The 11655-nt window shown below is 55.9% G+C and overlaps 1 protein-coding gene across 1 annotated transcript; it reads left to right on the top strand.

The window, feature by feature from the left end:
• Positions 1 to 203: 203 nt before the first annotated feature.
• Positions 204 to 10357, top strand: LOC128766158 (immunoglobulin superfamily member 2-like). Its single transcript, XM_053877571.1, is given in 9 exon segments — positions 204 to 735; positions 1582 to 1956; positions 2024 to 2431; positions 3672 to 4070; positions 4133 to 4495; positions 4562 to 4930; positions 4997 to 5368; positions 5442 to 5828; positions 7088 to 10357. Coding segments are annotated over 9 exon segments (2904 nt in total). The 5' UTR covers positions 204 to 680; the 3' UTR covers positions 7264 to 10357.
• Positions 10358 to 11655: the final 1298 nt, after the last annotated feature.

Below are 11655 nucleotides of genomic sequence, written 5' to 3'. Positions count from 1 at the left end.
GGACTAATAATTAGGCCGTCTAATTCAAAATAATCAAGCAACGAGGATGTAGTTATGCAATTTTCCACACGATGGCGGTGTTTGCAAAGCTTTTTTTTTTTTTACTTTTTACTCAGCTTTTATCAAAGTAGAAATAAGAAGCCCACTGTGTCCTGGCGATGAACCGTGTTTGGTTTTGAATTTGATCTCCACCTGCCACTCCTTCGCTCCCTCTGACGTCAGAAGCGACTGAGAAAGTCCACCTTGAGTTGAGTTGGCGATGAATAGGCCCGCCAGCAGATGGCACTGCTGCAGCGTGACACGCGCTCAGCTCAGTTTTCTGGTTCCATCGCATCGAGAGGCGTCTGTCGGGTTGTTGACGCTGAACCTTCATGGAAGCTCCACACGCGTTCAAACTGGACTACAAAAGCAAGGGCCTTGTAAAAGTCACAGTCTGCAGTCCTGACTCCACCTGCAGCGCTTGTGTTGCGCCGAACTCCGTCAGAAGCTTGGTTCACTCAAGCAGGAAACTGAACATGAAACAAACCTCTCATGGTTTCTATTGCGTCTCGAGGCCGGCGGTTCTGCAGACTTCCTCCTGATGCAGCGAATGGAAAAACACTCATCAGTCGAGTGCAGACGTGAGAGCCAACATCAGCGTGTGTGGGGGTCCGGTCCAGTGCAGGCAACAGAACTTCACGATGGCCTGCAGAGGAGCTCTATTTCTGGGCTCCCTGCTGTTCCTGGTGCAACAGGGTGAGTGACACGGACAGGACAGGCACGGAAGCACCTGGTCCTCTCAAACACTGCCTTGACTTTCAGGTGACTTATGAGAACTCTTGCACACATGTGCAGTACCTTCAGCACATTTGACTGAATTGTTTTATTTTTATTTAGTTCAAGCTGTCAAACGTTTCTCCTTCTTTGTAACTTCTACATGATGAGCTGAACTATTGATCCACTACCAAGTAAACACAGGCCGATTCGAGAAATAAGGTGGATACGTCATGCCGTCTTTCCTTTTTCATTTTTAAAGAATTGAAGCCCAGGAGAGAATTAGGACGAAGTTCATAAGTAATGGATGTTTTTTATTTGATTCAAATGGGAGTGTTTCCACAATACTTTTTTAGTATCGGTCCGATTCCGAGATGGACTTGGTATTGTTCGGGCGCTTGCGTCGCGACAAAAGAACGCCTGCCAGGCCTCACGCTTAGTTGGCCAGAGTACTGTCATCCAAGCTAGTGTCGCGCTCGAACCCTCATCTCACCCTGGATGCTGAAACCAGAATTGGGGGAGTCGCTGGATGGTGCGGTTCCAGACTACGAAAACAGGAACTTGTGACGTAGTTGGATGATTGTGCTATTTTCTGGGGAGGGATGCGCTTTGTGTTACCAGACTTTTTCGGGTACAAAGCATAGGTTGGACATGTCTTCACCCACGGAAGATGCCGTTGATGAGGTCATGGGAAGGATCTTTGTTGAGGGCTGACTCGCACTTCATTTTGATGACCTTTGACCTCTGCTAGTCAGGATCATGCACCTTGTTTGTGTTGCTGCCATTCCCTGCAGTCTTGAATTTGTGTTCCCCCCCCCCCCCCCCCAGGACAGAGCCTCGTGCACACTGAAGCGCAGGCCGGTCCTCTGTACCGCGTGGTCGGCTCGCCGCTCGCCCTCTCCTGCAGAACCACCGGCTTTGTCAACAACCACACCACCAAAGTCTTTGAGTTCCGCGTCCAGAAACCAGACAAGCCCAATTTTGAGCACAACATCATCAAAACCAGCGAGCTGGACTTCTCCTACAGCGCGTACAGGCGGCGGGTTGAGCAACAGGAGATCACGCTGACCCACACCACACCTAACTCGGTTTTGTTTGAGATCAAAAGTCTGCAGAAACAGGACGAAGGCGTGTACGAGTGCAGTGTGGTGGACTCCGAGTTTGGCCACTACGGGACCTACAACGCCAAGACCTCCGTTAAAGGTGACACTGATCCCTGGTCTTCCTGGTTCGGGTTCTGCTCTGCTCAACTTCTGTTTTCCTCCGGCAGTGATCGACGACTCGCTCAGCGTGGCTGCGCTCACCCCCTCGCTGAGCCAGCGCGAGGGCGACGCGCTGGCGCTGACATGCCAGGCCTCCAGCGACACTGTGCAGCACACCCACCTGTCTCTGACCTGGTTCCTCCACAGAGACTCGGAGGAGAGCGCACAGCCCATCATGACTCTGGACAGAGACTTCACACTGCGGCCCGGCGAAGGCTTCCAGAGCCGCTACAAGGCCGGGCTCGTACGGCTGGACAAGGAGGGCGAGGCCTCCTTCAACCTGGCGCTGGCTCGGCTTGAGCTGTCGGATCAGGGCCGGATCTTCTGCCAGGCTCGGGAGTGGATCCAAGATCCGGATCGCTCCTGGTACCCCATCGCACAGAAGGCTACTCAAGGGAGCAGAGTGAATGTCACAGGTTCGAATCCCAGCAGTCACACTTCAAACCAATCCTGCTAGTCTGTTAGGGCGCTTTCAAACAACAGGTTCTGTCCCGAGACAAAGCTCTTTCAGTTCTGAAGTCCGAGATGTGAACACAAGCGAGTCGGGTTTTGGCCGCCGACATGATGCTGGCTGCACTTTGTCTGGGGAAATTCTCCAAAGGTGGTGAGCTCAGGCAACTCGGCGCTAGACGCTGGAAACTCGGTGTCCAGCGCGACTCCACACCAACATGATGGATGGCGGGCAGTGAAGGGTCTGATGGCTGTCTGGGTGCACGACATGGTTCAGAAACAACTTCTCAGACTCCCTGAACACTGAGGTGAGCAGCTTCAGCTGCAGGAGACTGGAGCTGGGGAACAGGAGCGCAGGACTGGAGATGTGTGCGGGGCTTTGATACCTCAGGTGTTTTCTCCTTTATTAGGCTGATCAACACCTGATGTTACTGACAGCCAGAGTTGCTTCAGTGAATCACGCTGCGCTCTACAGTCACTGTTCTCACTGCTGTCATCTGCAGCTGTCACTGCATGAGGAGGACAGTGAGGAGGAAAGAGTTACCACCAGACCATTCATGGATCATCTCTGACGTCTGGATCTGGACTGAAACCTTCTCCATCCTCAGTCATCTGTCTCACTGTGGTCAAGGTGTTGTGAGAGCAGCGTGGACCAATCCAGAGGCTCCGTATTACACAGCGTGTTTCTGCTGTTTCCTTGTAAAGCCAACATGACAAGACTCTTTCATGTTTAGTTTTGGCTGTGAAACGCCACATTCTGTTCCAGCCGTGGCTCAGCTCCGTCATCAGTTCAGTTCGTATCTGAGGTGAGGACGACTCGTAGAGCTAAGAAGTGGCAGAGAAATAAGGAGGTCAAGGCCATGGTGGTAAACAGGTTGTCGCGCGGCTGATGACAACTTCCTGGAGACCTGCTTCATCCTGGGTCACAAACCAGCTATTTTGCGCCGAGCGCCCCCAGCTGAGGAGGACATGGTCTGAGGTGCGAGGCTGCAGAGCAGGGGGCGCTTCGGACCCTGCCCCCCTGAGACAGAAACCGCGGTGTGAAAAGCCCCTGAAACACGAGGCGTTTCCTGCCTGATGCAGAGATTCCAACAAAACTGTCAGGACGCGGTCACATAGCACACGTCTGCCTCGCTCCACGCAGTTGTCTAAGCAAACCACCGTCAAGCACTTTTGAACGTCAGTGTGTGGCTTGTCCCTCGACAGCGCGAGCGGCGGGGGCAGACACGGCGGCTCTGGCGGTGAGACTGAGTGTCCAGCGGACTGCTCTCCACGAAGGCCAGCCGCTCACCTTGAGCTGCGACGTGGACTCCCAGAACCTGGAGGAGAAGTTGGTGGCCGTCGCTTGGCTCAGAGACGCCGCGGTGCTTGCTGAGATGGGCCCGACGGGAATTCTGTCCGTTTCCACGGAGTCCAGAAGCCGCGCGAAAGACGGGAGTCTCGGAGCCAGCAGGGTCGGGGTGAGAGACTACCAGCTGGTCCTGACGTCCGTGAGATGAGAAGACCAGGGGGAGTACAGGTGCAGAGCCTGGCTCGCCCTCACTCCCCTGGCACCGGGAACACCGCAAGACTCAGAACCCGTCCGAATCACCGTCAGCACCACAGGTGGGCGCTTTGTTGGGCCACCACTGGTGCGCTCATCTCAAGGTCTCCACTTGTAATTCCAGAGAGCCGACTGTCGGTGCAACTGCTGGCTCCCACAAGCGTCAATGAAGGTGACACGCTGAAGCTAACCTGCCACGTTCAGGGAGTCAGCGGGCAGCTGGCCGTCACCTGGAAACGCCAGCGACCTTCGTCAGCCACAGATGACATCATCAGCCTGAGCGAGGAAGGGGTTGTGGAGAAAGCGCCGAGCTTTGTGAAGCGCCTGGTGGCGGCTTCGAGGCCGGCGTCGGACGTCTTTGTGCTGGAGCTGGACGCGGTCACGCCGGCTGATTCCGGCGAGTATATCTGCGCCGTGTTCGAGCGGACCACCAGCGAGAAGAGCAGCAGCCAATCACAGCAGGCCGCGGTCGCAGTTCGCTCGACAGGTACTTCCTGATGAGGTCTGTGGAGAGTGGTCGGAGATGGAGGACGAGATCTTTTCTGTCGAGCAGATTCTCTGGTGCGAGTGAACCTGTTGAGTCGGCAGACCGCGGTCACCGTGGGCGACAGCATGGAGTTGCTCTGCATCGTCACAGGACCTCAGCTGCCGCTGACCGTGACCTGGATCCTGCAGCATGAGGGTGTGATAGACGACATCCTGCGGCTGCACTCGGACGGCTCCATCAGCTGGTCGGCCCAGCAGCACCTGTACCAGCTGAAGGTTGAGAACCAGGGAGCTCGAAAGATCTATTACCTGCTGGTGAACAGCGTGAGCCTGAGGCAGGCCGGGAGTTACCAGTGCCAGGTGTCGGCCTTCCAGGACAACGTTCACAAGAAGCTCAACACGTCCAACTCTGTGACCGTCGCCGTGAGGAATCCAGGTACTTGACCATCCCACTCCTCTGAGCTACAGGATTCCTGAGCGCGTCACATGTTCCTTCTGTCAGAGAGCCGACTCTCGGTGAGCTCCGCTCCGGAACTGACTGCCGACATGGATTCTGAGGTCCGGCTGGACTGCTCGGTCGCCTCGGTGACTTCTCCATCCGCTCGCTACGCCGTCAGATGGACCCTCCAGCGGACGTCCGGGATTGTGTCCATCATGAGTTGGGACCAGGACTCGGTGTCGTCCGAGGCTGACGGCAGGATCAGCATGAGGCGCGCCCCAGGCCCCAGTTTCCAGCTGACCATTCGAGGAGTCAGGCGCCGCGATGCCGGGCAGTACCGGTGTGACGTGGAGGAGTGGCTGCAGGATCCCAGAGGGGAATGGTTCCGACTCTCAGCGGCGTCCACCGTCACCAACCTGTCGCTCTCAGAAGCAGGTGAGGCCCCTCCACCAACCCGTCCTCTGGGACTCAGTCTGGCATGTTCTCAGCTGCGGTTCTGGCCTTCCAGCCAGCGACCTTCGCGTCAGTCCCACCAGGCAGCAGGTGGAGGCTGTGGAAGGAGAGGAGGTGGTCTTGACCTGCGTCCTGGACTCGCTCGCACCAGGGACCTCCATCTTCTACAACCTCAGCTGGCTCTACCACGCGGCCCTGCTGGCACGGCTGGATCACACAGGTCTTCTGTGGTACCCCAACACCTCGGAGCTCCACGGCCTGCAGGGGAGGCTGCAGCTCTCCCGGCCCACTGAACACAACTTCAGCCTGAGGATTCAGCCGGTCAAAGTCGAGGACAGCGGGACCTTCTGGTGTGGCGTGGAGCCGTACCAGCTGGGCCGAGACGGCGGATGGCAGCAGACAGCACCTGCTGCCGCCGGCTCCATCGCTCTCTCCGTCTCAGGTGAGTCGACCAGGAGTTGAGTTCCTACCAAGTCATTTTTGGAGAAGTTGCTTTTGAATATCCGTAGTCGTGGGTTATTTCTGACGTGTACTGGCGTATTTGGGCCAGCAGAAATCACGACGTGTCATTTAAACGCCGAGTGCTTTGTTCAATACGTTCCCCACTCACACACCCGCCCACAGAGGGAGGAGGCAGCAGACCCTCTCCCCCACCCACATCCTGCTTCTCATTGGCTCTGGCCCTGACGGCGACGAGTACTAGCCAATCAGAGCAGAGGCTGAGCACAGCCGTCCTCTTCTGTTTAGGAAGTAAGAAGAAACAGATGCAGCCCTGGAAGTGACATGGGTGACTTTATTTTTTATCCCGAGATAGCAGTTATCTTGAGATAAGTTATCTCAAGACACAATCGTAAATGTCGGCGCATGCGTCACTGCATTTCGTCTACGTCCTCCTGGAACCACTGTCTCCAGTGGCTTCCTAACTGTTGGTCAACGTTGTCAGTCACTGTCTGCAAGTCAGTGCGCACTCAACACTCTGATCAAGTGCCTTCTCCTCAAAACCATACCACATGTGGCTAAGCTAGACGTATTGGAATTGGCAGGCATGACTTTATCCCGAGATAACAGTTATCCTCAGATCAGTTTATCTCATGATAACACAGAAACACGTTGGTGTCCAACGATGCCTGGCCCTGAGACAAAGTGGAGGGGCGAAAGAGAGTGGCAGGAAACACCTGTGGTGGGTGAAGACTCGAAAGCAGTACACGAGTCACCATGAGGACCTTATGCAACACGCTAGGAGTGAGAAACGCAGTCCTGCCGTGTTGACTCGGGTCAGGGCCCACTGGGTTCACCCATCTGCCCACAATGATGCGAAGGTCGCGCCCGCAGTCCACCCGAACAGATCGTGAAAACGTGCAGGAAATTTATTTTTCTGGCTGAGAACCTGCAGGGGCTCAGCCGGAAAAGACGGTTGTTTTCAAAGGCCGGTGGCTTATGTGTCTCGCAAGGTCTGGCAACCCTGTTTGGTGCCAGTGCAGCACAAATCCCTGAACGGCCGGCGGTTGAGTCACTGCGGAACAGGCGGCTCAGCCGTGGTTGTTGACGCTCACTGCGCCTCACTAGCGTGTGTTCTGCCACCGCCGCAGGAGAAACGTCTCCGCCATGTTGCCTGTGCTCAGGGGACAGGCACCAGCTCACAGCGAGTCACGCGACAGTCCAGTGAGTCCAGCGAGCGCCGGCTAAAGCTCTGTCTCTCAGCTGCCCAGGTGCAGCCTGGCTCCAACACGGGCCTCTGGATGGGAGTCCTGGTCGGCATCATCGCCCTGCTGCTGCTGGCGCTCGCCCTGCTGCTGGTGAAGAGCTGCCGCAGCAAACCTGCGCCCAAGAAGACGGCGGAATCTCTGTGGGCAGAAGGGCAGAAGCTGAAGGAGTGATGGGACCGTCCTTCTCCAGCCTCAGCCTGCCGCAGCACCTGCCGATGCAGGACCTTCACCAGTCAGGTGACTCGGTCTCAGCCGCCATCGCCTCGACCTTCGTCTCTGCTCGCTCCATCCTTCGCCCCGCTCATCTCCACGCTTCTTTCCCTTCCATGCTCTGTGATTTTCAGTGACACTTTTCAAATTAAACTCTAGAAAGCTTCATCTCCATCATTTGTCTGAGCTCAGCAGCAGGAGGAGGCCACAGAGCTTCAGGTGCTGCTGGCCCCACAGGAAGCTTGGTGGCAGCTCAGCTGCTGCGGCCAGGAGGAATCAGGCAGGAAGTGAGCTGAGTTGCCAAAGCGGCTCATGACGTCTGTGTGGTCTGCTCCGGCGCTGAGACGTGACCCACACAAGACTTTTAGAGAAGAGTTTTTCTGTGTCATGCACGCCATCTGAAGGGGAACGTCTCCGGGAGGACTGAGGCGGGGTGAGCGGTGGTGAGCCGCGTGTGGTCAGAACAACTTTCTATACTGTAGCCATTAGTGACTTTAAGGACTTGAGGGTCTGTGCTTTGAATCGGTGGAGTAAACAGATCTGTCACGGAACCAGGAAGTGCTGGACCCAAATGCTTGTAGTGTACAGTGTATATATTTATTAACCAGGACCCAAATAAAACAAAGACGGAGGAGGAGGAACCAAGTGTGTGACTGAACCAGGAGAGAGAACAAGAACCAGCGACCGAGGAGAACAACCTGAAACAAACAGGAAGTTAGCAACAAACACAGAAAAAGGAGAAGAGAAACCTCAGCGGAACTAAACACACCACACAACAACGAAGAGTGAACAGAATCATGTGGTGGAAAAACTCTCAGAGAATGAGGGTCAGAAGGAGCGTGGAGGGTGAAAACCACACTCTTGGTGAGAAGCTCAAGCACCAGAGAAAACAAGGGGATGGAGAGAGATCACTTCTCCAGCGCAGGAGCGTGGAGGAGCTGAGGCCACCAACTGGAGCCAGGAAGCTTCTGAAGGCTCACAGCTGCTGAGGTGATGCGGGGACTGGCTCCAGCTGGGCCTCATCACCCGGCAGAGGACCGCAGGTGGACCCCCAGAAACAGCAGGTCCAGGGGCTGGTCTGAAGCCGGGAGCGAGCAAAGAGCCCCGCCCACTAACCTCGTATCCCTGAATCAACTCCATCAATCTTTCACAGCCCATCTGTTTTTTCGGCAAAGAAAACAAGTGGATTCTGTGTCTGGGCGGTTCAGCGAGGCGTCTTGACGCCGGAGAGCTCCCGGGCAGGGAGGAGCGTGAGTCGGGGGAGACGTGGAAGTCCAGTCGCCTCGCTCACCACCAGCACCAGGACCGTTCTCAGCCTCATAGTCTGTCACTGCTGCAACATTTATGGCCCCGAAAGCTCCACACCATCTGCTGGGTTTCACTTCCAGACACCCAAAATAGATCAGCAGTGATCGGCCTCCAGGGCTCCTCATCGCGCTCGTGACGTGGGCACCAGACTTCAACAACTCGGATGAGAAGAACCTGCGCGCAGCAACACAGCTCCACCACAAACATCCTGTACAGACAGACAGGAAACTTCTGCGGTCCAGTCTCTGACGCGCGGAACCTTGTGCTGCAGCACACCAGCTCCACCAGCAGGGGAACAGGTGGAAGTGCTGCTCTTGAATCAGAGAGGGGGGGAGAAATGTTTTGGGAGCAGTCACCACCTCAGTGTGCCTCCTCTCCTGAGGGACCTCGCTCGCACCACTTCAGTAGATGTCGGTGAAGACACGGCCATTCTGGATCAGTCGCTTTTCATTGATCTAAAGTGGCCTTTTTGACACACAGGTGCATGTTAAATATCTTTCTTGAACGTTTTCCATCCAAGTGCTGTCAGGGTTACTGCGGTGTGACGCCTCACCTGACTTGTCATTGTCTGAGACTTCACGGATCCTGAAGTGCTCAGACTCTGTGGTCGACTCACAGAGTGGCAGCAGGACTGACCAATCACAGCAAGTTGAGAGTGGGCGGGGCCTTCATGAAGTCCAAGTCCGTCGAATGGCTCCCACCTGCCGCGGGGTGATGATGTCACATCCGGCCGCGGCGAGCGTTTTGTTGAGTCAGAGAAACATGAGCGTGCGTCTCTCCCAGGGCAGGTGCAGCGGTGCCACAGGCGGTTTTGTTTGCCACCTATCCTTGGGGTCCTCACTGGTGATGACTCGTCCTTGTCCCGATCCGCTGGTGCGTGTCGGCGCTGAAGACTCGGAGGCTCCACAGCCAAGCTCTCTGCTGCAGGAGAGGCTAACGTGTCCTTGCAGGAGACGACGACACGAGAGTGGAGAACACTGTCGCCTTCTGCTGCAGGAGTCTCCAACCCTCTTCTGCCCTGATTCAGCGACCTTTTCACTCCAGCTGAGACTCTGACTTGCCCTGTCACTGACTTCTAGAGGGAGCTGTCCTCTCCAACATTGGCAGAATCACCACAAAAGCTAAAGCTCTATTTCCCACTGGGGCTCAGTTGCGTTTGGGCTCCTGATGCCGACTCTGCTCTGGAAAACGGAGCTGAGGAGAGGAAACCCGTCCACGAGTCACTCGAGTCAGGACCCAGGCCGGTCAAGGGTCAGTCACCAAAGACCAAAGTCTTTTCTGGTCTCATCTGTGAGCAAGTCCAGCTCCAGGTCCAACTCAGCCCATGGAGTCACTCTGTTTTCGTCTCATTCTCACTTTCCCGAATCCGTTTCAGACTTCTGTCTTCAACAAGTCCAATCCAACGTCCTGGTTTGTGACTGTGTAGTGGACTTCTTTGTTGAGGGAGTCTGTCTCTGGTCCTTTCCTGATTCACTGGGTCGAGTGACACTGTGTTCTCTGACTGAAGAGGAGTCAGTCCTCACCAGAGGACCTGGGTCAAGGTCGGCTCCAGACCCTGACCTCCAGTTCAGAGGAGCTGGAGTTGATCCTGGAGTTCTGGAGGCTGTGACAGAAGGGGATCAGTCACCAGGGGTGGAGCAGCACATCTGAGCCTGGGGGAGAGGACAAGAAGAAGAAGAAGAAGAAACCTCCATCCACTGCCCCCTGCTGGGTGCAGTGAGAACTGAAGCAATTGGGCACAGCAGAGGGGAGCAACTGCCTGTGTGGAGGAGTGGAGACTCGTGACTTGGGTACATGTCGATGCCAACGGGTGGCGGAGATCTGTCGCAGGTGTGACGGAAGTGGGCGGAGCCTGGAACATTTCCCCGAGTCCGTCCGCTTCCCCTGACGCCCCAAACTTCTCAGTAGCGACGCCAACTTCAGGGTAAAATAGTGGCGTCTAGAAAGTGAATCCACATCTACAGCGCTCGCTGCTGCACAGGATTGTGGGGGTTCGGAGTTCAAACTTGATCAACTATTCATGTGGAGAGAGAGAGAGAGAGAACTCTCACCTCTGCAGAGGAGCGTTAGCATTTAAGGGAATCACGCGGCCCTTGACGTGCCGCTTCTAAGACGCCGCAATGAAGCCGCCGCGGCTGAAGACACGCCGCCCTCCCTGTCCTCAATCTGACACCGCCACTCTGGCAAAGTGACGGCTGATGTTGCTGCCTGGAACCGGAGGTGTTCTCACCTAAAACAGCCGTCTCAGGCAGGCGGGAGGAGCCGCGAGCAGATCCCCGGAGACGCGCGGCTGCAGAGAGGAGGCCGGAAGAAACGCTGCTGAAATGGCGTGACGCGGCGTGACGGCCCTCGCCGCTGCTGTCAGGAGAGTCGGGCGCTGCTGTCGTCGTCGCCACGTTTGCCGTGACAGACGAGTTCATTTGGACGGTGCCGCGAGGAACACGTCGATTCATAGAAATTCAATTCAGTGTAACCTGAGCCAGGCGTGGGGGGGAGGGAAGGGGAGTCGCCGCGGATGTTAGCCGACTGAGAGATGGCGAAACAATGATCGGCTTGTTGAACACCGCGCGCTGCTTATCTGAGTCAGATACGGCTCCCGCGGAGAGGAAGACTTTCCACTGAGGGATGAAAGGAAAACCTCGGCTGCTAACAGGAATAAATCACACGTCGCTATCTCAGCAGCGAGGAGGCATTTTTAGCTCTGTCATCTCCACATCTGCGGCGTGTCACTGGCAGCTCCACCGGCTGTCTGAGGTCAGGCAGCAGGGCTGGAGGAGCACAGCTTCTACTGCCAGAGAGGAGGTCAGTGTCTTCTGGCTCAGCTCGGTCCTCCCGTCTCTCCATCCGCCCCTCACTCCTGATCAGAACCTCCCCCTCATCGCCCATGTTTTCCGATGCAAGAGTTTTAGGGTGATGGAGCACAGGGACCTGATGGAGAGCCAGGCACAGAATTAGTGCATGAAAATACGATGCATTCAACAATAGGACCCACAGAGTTGGTCTCCAGGTTCAAGGATCAGGAGATGACCGACGACGGAGCTCCAG

This window comes from Synchiropus splendidus, chromosome 10 (assembly GCF_027744825.2).
Source record: "Synchiropus splendidus isolate RoL2022-P1 chromosome 10, RoL_Sspl_1.0, whole genome shotgun sequence".
NCBI lineage: Eukaryota > Metazoa > Chordata > Actinopteri > Syngnathiformes > Callionymidae > Synchiropus > Synchiropus splendidus.
The sequence above is the reverse complement of the archived record's forward strand: the minus strand, read 5'-3'. Positions and strand labels throughout refer to the sequence as shown.